Source organism: Onychomys torridus, chromosome 8 (assembly GCF_903995425.1).
Source record: "Onychomys torridus chromosome 8, mOncTor1.1, whole genome shotgun sequence".
NCBI classification, from domain to species: Eukaryota; Metazoa; Chordata; class Mammalia; order Rodentia; family Cricetidae; genus Onychomys; species Onychomys torridus.
In genome coordinates this window covers 78,145,040-78,157,197 of record NC_050450.1, presented here as the reverse complement: position 1 = coordinate 78,157,197, position 12,158 = coordinate 78,145,040, and the positions used below count along the sequence as shown (strand labels likewise).

The following is a 12,158-nucleotide window of genomic DNA, read 5'->3' as shown; positions in this document are numbered from 1 at the left end:
AGTTACTAATATAGTAGCAGACCTCAAAACAGTGCTGTATTTCTGCATAGCATCTTTATTAGTTAGGCATTCTCTACTTTGTCCACATACCTGCTAACGTGTTCTGATACTGTGTATCTCCAAAGTACTAACTATGGAAACAGTGCTTCCTTCCCTAACAATTTTTGCTCTTGCTGTAATTATAATCCAAGAACTTTGTTATTTATGAGGTTTCTTCACATTCTACTCTCAGTATAGTGCCATAAGGCACTAGAAAGCAAAAATAAAGGAAAGTTATGCATTTGTTACTTATCTCCTCAATGTGGCAAAAGTTCTAAGAGAATCAAGGGAGAAAAGGTGTATTTTGGCTCACTGGTACAGAGAGATTTCAGGTCACAGCAGTGAAGATAATGAGGCAGGAGGGGCTCCCCTAAGTGTGTCTTCATGTGATTTATACCATAAAGCAGAATTCAGGACCTGAACCAAGAGTGGAAGAGAATTTTAAAGATGTCCCTTTGCCAGGTGGTGGTGGCATACACCTTTATTTAATCCCAGCACTTGGGAGGCAGAGCCAGGTGGATCTCTGTGAGTTTGAGGCCAGCCTGGTCTACAGAGTGAGATCCAGAATAGGCACCAAAACTACACAGAGAAATCCTGTCTTGAAAAAAAAAAAGGTGTCCCTTAGTGATCAACTTTCATCAACCATGCCCTACCCCATGAAGTCTCCACAGCCCTCAAAATATCACCACAGGCCAGGAACTGGAAGTTCAAAACTTGAGCCTACTGGGGATATTTCAACTTCAGACTATAACAATCTTTCAACAAATTAGCCTTCAAAATAGTGACGTATGTTAATGTCTGAGAATTCAAAGCAAGAGCCTATGGGCTATTTTTCAGATTCTAATCATGATATCATGCAACTTCTCGCCCAAGCTCTTTTTGTATTGATGAAAGAAATCAGTTCATACTGCTGACAAGACTGGACCCGAGCATCTCTAGCCATGTAGAGACACAAGGAACAAAACAAGTTCTCAGAAATTGAATTCCAGTTGTAGAGAAGTCTGAGAAACTTGCATATCTTGAATTAGATTGTATGGCAATTGTCTACTTAGGAGGTGAGGATATAATGAATATGTGGTTGGAAACCCATTTCAGTGTTATAACCCTCCTACCCATTCCTATGCCCTATGCCTGTCCGTGGAGAGAGACAACTCCTCTGTGCTCTAGGACCTCTGTGTTGGTAGATGGCTTTTACTCAGCATGGCAGATATTATTTCGTTGAATCCCTTTACAGTACTTAGAATGTGAGACTCAGTTTACCAACACCCTTATCTGTTATATCAGTATATGTACAAGTGGCTTATATATTCTGTCCAAGATAAGTGACTCTCTCACACTATCTTCTCATACAAGCATGACCTTCCTACATGTGTTATTACAGTACTCCTGACAAAGATACAAAGTCATTACAATGTTGGGGTAGGGGCTAAGTGAAAAGTCCTTTGGATTGGGAATTCGCCTTTCTCCTTTTCTTTCAATAGTGCTCAGCATGCATCTACTGAGCTTATTGTAGGTGGGACACTATGCTTGGCGCCAGCTTTGAACAGAGCATGTTCATTCCCTGCCCCCGTGTAACTCCAAATCTAGCTAAACACACTGGAAGAGAGTAAGAGGGGAGGCCCTTGTGGGCAGGAATCACCCTTTCCTAACAGGTATCTGAGCTGAAATGAAAACGAACATTTGCTTATTACCATTAAGAATTTGAATTAGCCGAGGGATATATTTAACATACATCTTATGTTGTGTGCATCATGTGTTATGATGCACTTACCTGCCTTCTTTGGGGAAGTTTGTACATTGTTTCTTGGTCAGAAGTTGTATTCTATTTGTCATCATTTTCACTGCTAAGTGCAGCAACTGGAACTTCAAAATTTACTCAAAAATATTTGTTCAATCATTTCTGTAATAGTTCTGTGACCAGGATCGCTGGCTACCCTTCACTTCCTTCCAATCCCTTCCCCTCCCCTCCTTTCCCCTTCCCTCCCCTCCTCTTTCTCTTTATCCCTTCTCTTCCTTTATTTTCTTACCTTTTCAATTCTCAAGTTGTAGTTATTTTTTTTAACTTAGCTTCCAAATTAACAGTATTATTATATTTTCTACATGTACATCTTTGCACTTTGCTCATAGTCCACTGAACGTTATTTCTAATGGCAACTGTAATGTCTAGCTTCCCCTTCTACCCTTTGTTAGTCACAGGAGATGCATAGAAGTGTGTCAGAATGGTTGCCCATAGGGTTTGTTAACCTTAGTGGCAATGCCTTCATTCATCCCATTGTTTCAAAACCCACTCATTCATACACATACCAGATGAACTAAACTGCAGCTTGCACTCTAGAAAGGACCAGCAAACTTGATGACTGTTCACAGACAGAAGACTTGAAACAGAAATTGAACAGAACATCCTTCCCCTATGGGAGAATCCCAAGCAGTAGAATGTATATGTAATCCGAGTCCCAGAAAAAGAATGCAACAGAATAGCTTGAAAAATAAGAGTATTTAAATTTTTTTTTAAAATTCTGTTTGCTGAAAATAGCGACGCATCAATGTTAAAAGCCAGCAAATCCCAAGAAGAGTAAATTCACTGAAAACCACACATATGCAGAACACATTTAAACTGCTGGGATACAGAGAGAAATCCTAAAATAAGAACAAAGAGGGGATTCTTAAAAGCAAAGTCGAGGAGAATGGGGGGAGGGAGGAGTTATCACAGACGGTGAACAATGAGATTAGTGTGCAGTGTTTTTCAGAAACAATGCAAAACAGTATAATGGCATCTTCCAATTACAAAAGATTAAAAACCAACTAGGAATTCAATATCCGGCAGAAATATATTTAAAAACGTAAGGTAAACTGGAGACAATTTTGAATAAATACAAGCTAGGAATTTAATTTCAGCAAGTGTATGATATGCCAAAGCAAGTGTTTCAGGTGGAAGTGAAACCATATAAGTTGGAAGCAATAATTGTGGAAAGTTACTGGGTTATTAATGTAGAAGACAGTTAATTATTTAGATAATGATCCTTGATATATATATATATATATATATATATATATATATATATATATATATATATATATATATATATATATATATTACTACTTCAGGTCAGTTGACTTACTAAATCTTTTATTTGGTCTTCTAACATTCTGCAAAGAACTGTTTAGCCCAGTGATTATCATAGATCTCTAGATTACTTTTCCCTTTCATAATTTTATCTCATTTGGAGAGTAAGATAATGCTGGTCTCATTTAAAAGGGAGAACCATGCCTTCCTTGTCTGCTTTATGGAAGAGATTCTATGGAATTGCTGTTGATAACATTAGCCTGTGAAATGACTCTCCTTCCATTTGATTTCAGTTTCTTTAGAGCACTTGTACTTTATCCATTATTCAATAGACTTTATGATACAAATTATGTCTACACGGAATTTGATGACTGAACCAGTTGTTTTACAAACTGTTACATTAAAATACCTGCAAGTTGTGGAGCCCAGTCCCAATGGATACATCAACAAAACAAGCCCCACACCCAAGGTTCAGGGAGCATTACAGAAGAGGAGGTACAAAGAGTCTGAGAGCCAGAGATCAGGGAGCTTGCTGTGAGATTGTGTCTCCTAGCAGTATCAGATGCTACACTCATGAAATCTCACCAACATGCCCGTCTAAGCAAGAGCTGAACACGTCAAAAGGAACCTAGAAAAGCCCAGGAGGCCTCACCCCTACCCAGAGAACTAAAGGCAACTAAGAAAAGCTGGGAGTGAGAGAAAGAGTTTTCTCCAATGGAGAGCACACTAAAAGGTCATCCGTTACCAGCTCAGCCTGAAAACATAGACACACAAGTAACATTACGCAGATTGAGCAGCGTATACACAGGAATACACATGTATAAATATATACATGTAACAATAACTAATTTAAAAAAAACCATGAATATGAAAGAGAGCAAGGAGGGCTATGTGGAAGGGTTTGGAGGGAGAAAAGGGAAGGGGAAAATGATATAATTATATTATAATCTCAAAAATAAAATAAGTCATAAGCTAAAGTACCTCCAGTGACTCCCAATTTGGAAATTCCACCAGTCCATGCATTTTGTTTTTAGCAAATCTCAGTCACCTTGCAAAGTTTAGGGGGACCTAACCAGGTGAACATGGTACTCAGATAGCAATGTAGCAGCTTTGTTAATGTGATCCACTTACCTTATTACATTATTTTACATACACAACTCATGAACGAATGCTCAGGAAAGCCTCAGCTAGATTTTTGTAAAAAGTAATACAACTGCTTTGCTAGCTCCCTGGCCATCTTGGTGGCTGCTCTTGGTTGGGGCCATCCCACACCTAAGGTAGAAAGATGGCCCCAGGAAAGAATATGGAAATAGTCTCTAGAGTTGGTTTGCTTGTTTTGAAAAGTGGAAAGTGTGTGGTGGGGTACAAGGAGATTCTGAAGATGATCAGACAGGGCAAACTGGTCATTCCTGACAACTGTGCAGCTGTGAGGAAATCTGGACTAGAATACTATGCCCTGTTGGCTGAAACTGGTGCCCAATACTACAGTGACAATAATATTGAACTGGACACAGCATGCAGAAACTATTACAGAGTGCATACACTGGCTGTCATTGATCTAGGTAATTCTGATATTCTTAGAGGTATGTCAGAACAGACTAGAGAAAGGTAACCCAGGAAAGTTTCTCTTCACTAAAACTTGTCAGAACCCGAGGGGAAAACACAACCAATGACCAAGTGATTTAGTAAGTGATGTTCCACCCAGTCCAGGCCTCAGAGGTACACAAGTTCCAGAACTCTCATATAATTTCAATTATTTATCTGTGTGGCAAGGATGAAATATTTACAAACCTCTGGTGAGAATCTATATTAAAAATGATTTGGCTTCAATATGGTTTTTGTTCCTGTTCTTGGTTTTATGTGCTTTTTATATTTAAAAGCATTTATATATATAAAGAGCAAACTAGATTAAGGTATCACAAACTCAAACAGCTGCAGGAGCCAGGAAGGAAAAAAAATCTGCTGACATTTGTCTTTGTTATGGCCACGTTCAGTCACAAAAGTCTGTCTGGAAGTTCTTAGAGTCTGGTGAAGAAAATAGTCAAGATACTAGACTGGAATTAGTCCTGTGCCAACATGAAGTGTTCTGACACTCCAGCAGCCTTTCTTATTGCAGACACATCTAACACATCTAATGACAAACTTGATTAGCATAAATGAAATCCTGAAAACCGAAGGGGCCCGCAGTCAAAACATAGTAGTGGAATAGTTGGAATCCTTTTAAAGTTAAAACTAATGCAAACCAATAATGCAAACAATGCTCCCAGAATTAATTATTCATGTGACAAAATGGAACAAAGAGAACAAATACAATAAAAGATTTTTGCCTGGTCTTAGTGAGACCTCCTGTAACCCCAGCTATTCAGAAAGATAGACAGGTCTGGATCACAAATTCAGGCCAGCCTGGATAGAGAGTAAGTTCAAGGTCAATCTGCACAACTGTCTCAAAATAAGAAAAAAGAAAAGATAGAGCTGGGTCTATAGCTCAGAACTTAGCATGCTAAGACTCTAAGTTCTATCCCTGGTATCATTTTTAAAAAAAAAAAAGGAAAAGAAAAAAATCAGCAAACCTCTAAAAATGTAGTACAGAGGCTGGGAAGATGAAGATGGCTTGAGAGCAAGCATGAGGAACTGAGTTTGAGTCTCTAGCACATACATTAAAATAAACTGGTCGTGGCCACTCATGCCTATAAGGTCAGCACTGCAGTGCATGGACCAGTGGATGTTGTAAGCTCCTGGCACACACACACACACACACACACACACACACACACACACACACACAGACATGACCAATCACATGAACAAAATTATGTGGCTCTCTCTACAAGCTGTTTATGATCCAAATGATCACTGAGACTCTGTAACTGAGTCTGGAACCAAGTGATAGGGAACGCTAAAAACCATGAGACACCTGCCTGCCCCTGTCCCTTGGACAATATCCCACCCAGTGGCTGCAGGGCCCTGATATTGGGTGTGCCCTGCCTCCCCTCATTTGTCTACCAGCAGTCTCTCCTGCCCTGTGGGGACAGGGTCTCTGACTGTCCCGTCTACATGGGAATTTAAATGCTACAGACTGTGCTGAGAGACTAATGGGTCGGAAGAGATTGTTCGTTCCTCCCTGCCTGCTTCTCCCACAAAGGGAACCGTATTTATTGCTTTAATTAGAGCACCAAGCTGTAGGAGGAAATGGGAGTCTTCAACTCCTCTCCTGACGGATTCAAACTGGGGAAGCAACTTGGAGAATTTTGTGCAGCAAAAGCAGGAGCTAGATAATTAACACTGTGTGGTTAATGGTTTTACAAAGTGGGGGTGGGAGGGATGAAAGGGGTGGGAGGGTGAGAGGCCTTCTGAGCATCTTCCACCAACTTCCAACAGTTTAAAGTGGGCTCCCCCAAAATAAGTCGTGGGTGTTAGGAAGAATTTTGTTCAGTGAGAGTCAGCTCAGGATGTTGTCATTGTGGGGAGGGAGGAGGGCGGTGTTGATGTTCATCTTAACCTGCAGCAACTGTCATTGAATTGCTGAGCTGGCTTTCTCTATGTGTTGAAAGGAAATAATAATTCCCTACAATTATTCCTCCAGGGAGAATTAAATTTGCCAACCCATTAAGGCAAAAAAAGACCAAGTTCCCTAAGATATTTTGGGAATTCAGCGAGGTCTCAATAAGTCATAGGTTTTTAAACATAATAACCTGGAGTGACTCCAAGAGTGATTTCCCAGATCATTAATGACTGGTGAGGTTTGGTGCAGGCCCATCAGAATAGAAGCCAGGCATTACGCTAAGTAGCTACACCAGGCCTCCATGTTAAATCTGGTGCAGTCTCCTGTTTGTAACACTGCTTTGCTGGGAAACAATAGACATTTTTATTGATCTCTAGCAGCTCTAACATAATTACAGCATACTTAATTGTAATGACTTTCATAAATTCTGAATAAGATCATGTTTCATTCATGTATTCATTCAGCAAGTACAACATCAGAGCCACCTTATATTAAATATTTGAGTCACAATGATAAAGAACAGTGACCATAAACCTAGCTAGTCCTCAGAGCTTTACAATTAGAGCTGAGATCAGTAGTATACCCTTGAAGACATGTAGTACCTTTCCTGACTCTTCTCTCTCTGTAGGACTAAAGAAGCCATAGACAATACAGAAGAAAAGGGCAGAGCTGTGCTTTGGCAAAGCCTTATGAATATAAGTTGTTAAATTTCATATAATTGTTACATATTAAGTGTTATAACTGTTATAAAATTTTCTGACAACTCAAAAATGTGAGAGCTATACTTTGCTGATAAAGCTACTCCAGAAATATTTGGCCCTCTAGATTTTGCCTGTCACCTAGAGGTCCTTGACCTAGAGCAGTCGTTCTCAACCTTCCTAATGCTCTGACCCGTTAATGCAGTTCTCCATGTTGTGATGACCCCTCCCCAGCCATCAAATTATTTTCATTGCTACTTCATAACTATAATTTTGCTACTTTCATGAATTATAATGTAATATCTGTGTTTTCCAACCGTCTTAGGTGGTCCCATGAAAGGGTCACTCAACCCAAAGGCAACCCACAGGTTGAGAACCTATGATCTAGAGGTTAGATAAAAGAACAGATCCAATCACTGAGGCTGATTGGCTGCCATTGAAAGAGGGCATAGGCCAGGAATATAACATCGTTGGTAGAGTGTTTGCCAAGTATGCAGGAAGCCCTGGGTTTGATTCCTTGAATAGCACCCATTGAGTATTGTGGCTCTCACCTGTAATCAAGCTCTGGCTGTAAGAGTATCAGAAGTTCGAGGTCATCTTCAGCTATATAGGAAAATCGGGTTCAACATGAAATACCAGTCTCAGAGAAATGAAGAAAGCGGAGGGGTAAAATACAAATTAGCAGAAGTGACTGTGTGCCCACAGCTGCATGACTATTGACAGCTGGAATTGGAAGAAACTTCCAGAAGGCCTTGAATGATCTTCAAATGGTACTTAGTTCCCTTCAGGTCATTTTTCAACCAGCTGGTCCAGCCACCTCCAGTGACAGGGCCTTACACCTCCCAAGTTCCCAAGATAGCTTTTTTTTTTAAACTACTGAACAGAGGTATATGCACCATATATATATCGTCATTAAATGAATATACAATACACAAATAATTAAGAATGCTTAATCCTTGTTTTTCCTATTTGTAAGATCTTAGGAAAAATATAATCATTTTTTCAAAATTGAAAGAAAGCAATCCCACTTGCAATTTAATTTATATTTTATTTAGTTCAATGATATCATTTGCCTACTTTTTGCCATATAATTCAGTTGTTCTAAATGAAAGGTAATAAAGATGCACTACCAGGTTTCCTGTCTTTCTGATTGGCTCATATATTCAATATTAGCCCATTTGTTTACAGCATGGAGAAAATTAAAAAGAAGCCAAGGGAAAAGGCAATTAGATTGTTTCCTTTTTGAGTGGTTGCTTGAACACATTTGCATAATAATAACAATGTGTGCCAGTGTGCCCTATTAAAATTAATCAGCTTCTGTGATAAGGTTTGGGGAACATAGGATATAGCTAATCCCAAATGTGCATTACCTTCATTACAAAATGAATGTTGCCTAGGCTAGCTGGTATCCTAATCTTTCCTGAGTTTTCTTATTTTTGTACAGCTATAAGGCAACTTGTAAGAGTCAATTAAGTTGTACCAAGATGGACCAAAGTACTAGGTCAAAAATTTTTACTCTGTGTGTGTGTGTGTGTGTGTGTGTGTGTGTGTGTGTGTATGTGAAAGAGAGAGAGAGAGACACAGAGAGAGAGACAGAGAGAGAGAGAGAGGGAGATTGCACCTGTAGCACTGTCATAACTGACATGTACCATGTACTGAATAAAACAGATTTAGAGTCAGACAGACTGTAGCAAACAGTAGCTTATTCACACAATATCTCGATAACTAGATAACTTTGCACGAGACACTTCTCTGAGTCGTGATTTATTCATTTGTAAGATGAAAGTAATAATGCGCATTTTGTAGTGGCAGATGAAACATGTTAGCAAACAGTGTGAGATAATTCTTAGTACTCAAATCTTATTCTCTTCTCCTCCATTCCAGCCTTTGCCAAATTACTTCTAAAGCTAATAATGGGCAAAGTGGGAGGAAGAAGGAAGAAGAGCAGGGAGCTGGGTACAGCGAGAGGAAATCTCAAGCTGAAGATACAAATGCATTATCTAAGACATTCACTCTACGGTCCTATTAAATTAAACCTTTTCCCTAGAGGAATTAAAATATTACTCTAATATGATTAAATATTTAGCCTAAAAAGAAAATCTCCTTCTCATCTGGAGGTGATTGCAAAGAAGCCGGTTGGCATGGTTCTCAGTTAAAATGAAAATGTTGGGGGACAGGAGAAATGGACTAGGAATTGAGCTGAATGTTCTTCTAGAGGACCCAGGTTCAGTTCCCAGCACTCATATACTGTTTCACAGCCATCTGTGACTCTAGTTCCAGAGGACCTGATGCCTTCTTCTGACCTCCATGGTCACAAGGCACACACATGGTACACACACATACATGGAGGCAAAATACTCATACACATGAAATAAAAATAAATATAAAAAGCAGAAATGTTGGTTTAAGTGTGTGAGGTATCTCCAAATCTAATAAGAAAACAAAATGCATTGTATTCCTGAAAGTCAGGATGTAGAGCACATTAAATGTTGTGCACAAAGACTCTGGGATGGTAGCTGAAGTTTTTAATGTGAGTGCACCCTTAGGTTGTACTATTAAGCAATGTCAGTTTCTTTTAGCCTTGTATCATAGAAATAGGCACCACTATTACCTTCAGTTTGATACCAGAGAAACTGAGGCACATGGGACCCATGATGAATTAGTGGCAAAGTCAGGCTCTGATTCATAACACCTGTATTCTGCATTCTTCAATACATCTCCCACTCCTTCTATTGTCCCTCATTTTTCCTTTCGTTTCACCAGGAGAAAAGTAAGCAGTACAAGCCTGAGGAAGAAAGATTCCCTGTACAAAAGCCCAAGAGATGACATGAATTAGTGCAGGAACACTAAGATCTATGGGCGGATGCCAGGGAAAGGGAGCTGACAGTCCTCAGCTCTGGTTCATCTTGGAATGAAGGGGATCCAATTTGTTCAAGATTAGGCAGATACTCACTAAACATAGACCCAATATCAGACAACCTTATTAGTGCTGAGGCCACCATGATAAAGAAGTTGCCAGTCCTCAGGAGTTTCGAGCAGGAGGATTAGAGTTAAAGGCCACTGTCTGGGAAAAAAAATACAGAAGTGTAGATGTAACCATCTTGTTAAATAAGAAACACAGCCAATTGCAGAGTTAAAAGCCAAGAGGTCAGAGCAATAGTTATAAACCTTACCCTTCACTGCTGCTCCTGTCCTTCCCTCATCAAGAGACCTACTTCCTGTGTCCTCTCTTTTTTATAGACTTTCTGTTCTGCCTTCTCATTGGTTGTAAACCCAACTACATGACCTCCTCATCACTGCCTGTCTGTACAGACCTCCAGGTCTTCTATGGTACTGAGATTTAAGGCGTGTGTCACCATGCTGGCTATATCCTTGAACACACAGAGATCCGCCTAGCTCTGCCACCCAAGTGCTGAGATTAAAGGCGTGCACCACCACCACCCAGCTTCTGCTATGGCTTGCTCTGACCCCAAGGAAACTTTATTAACATACAAATAAAGTCACATTTCAGTACAAATAAAATATCACCATACAGAAGCCTTGTCTGAAAGAAAGAGAGAAAGAAAGAAAGAAAGGAAGAAAGGAAGGAAGGAAGGAAGGAAGGAAGGAAGGAAGGAAGGAAGGAAGAAAGAAAGAAATATAGATAGATAGATAGATAGATAGATAGATAGATAGATAGATAGATATGGGGAATGGAAGGAAGAAGAAAAAGAAAGGAAGGAAGATAAAGGGGAATGGAAGGGAGAAAAAGAAGGAGGGAAGGAATGAATGAATGAAGGAAGGAAGGAATGAAGGAAGGAAGGGGTGGATGAGTAGGGAGAGAAGAATCAAGAAGCTGCAAGTCTTTGTTGTAGGTTGAACAGTGCTCCCCACCCTCTGAGAAAATATATATCCACCAGAAACCTCAGAATGTGGTCTTACCTAGAAGCAGGATCTTTGTAGATTTAATTGGTGTGGTGGTATTGTGTTCCCTGAAATATTGTGTGTTCCCCCAAGTAAACTTATCTGGGGTCAGAGAACAGGATGGCCACAATATTAAACATGAGGATAGGCAGTGGTAGCACACGCCTTTAATCCCAGCACTCGGGAGGCAGAGCCAGGCAGATCTCTGTGAGTTCAAAGCCACATTGGAAACAGCTAGGCATGGTGACTCACACCTTTAATCCCAGAAAACAAGCATTTTATCCCAGGGAGTGGGGACAGAAAGAGAAAGATTATATAAGGTGTGAAGACCAGAAACTAGAAGCATTTGGCTGGTTAAGCATTTGGCTGGTTAAGCATTCAGGCTTTGGAGCAGCACAGTTCAGCTGAGATGGATTTGGATGAGGACTTAGAAGCTTGCAGTCTGAGGAAACAGGATCAGCTGAGGAACTGGTGAGGTGAGAAATCTGTGGCTTGTTCTGCTTCTTTGATCTTCCAGCATTCACCCCAATACCTGGGCTCAGGTTTGATTTTATTAATAAGTACCTTTAAGATTCATGCTACAGATTGGGGTCAGAGTAGAGACAAGACCACGCTTGAGGAGAGTTTTGGCTGCATCTCACAAGGATGTCCTTTTCAAAGATGCAATGTCACACGGGGAGAAGACCTTGTGAAGTTATTGTGCAGAAGGATGTGTCTGCAAGATAATGAGTGGCTAAGGGGGAAGCAGGACAGTATTTCAGAGGACACCCCACTAAAGTCCTCACTGTTTCAGGTACACTGGCATGCAGTTGTCATGTCCCCCAGATGTCCTAATCTTTCTTTATCTTTCATTACCTTGACCAATTTGTAGAGTCCTGACTTCTCTAAATTACCCTGCAATTTGAACTTGGCTTATGTTTCATCAGGGTTAAAATGTGGCATACATTCCTAG

The 12,158-nt window shown here is 40.0% G+C and overlaps 1 protein-coding gene across 1 annotated transcript; it reads left to right on the top strand.

The window, feature by feature from the left end:
- The first annotated feature begins 4,388 nt into the window (after positions 1–4,388).
- Positions 4,389–4,715, top strand: LOC118588737 (60S ribosomal protein L30-like). Its single transcript, XM_036195290.1, has one exon. It carries the CDS (start codon positions 4,389–4,391, stop codon positions 4,713–4,715), a length of 327 nt encoding a protein of 108 aa, XP_036051183.1.
- The last annotated feature ends 7,443 nt before the right edge of the window (positions 4,716–12,158 follow it).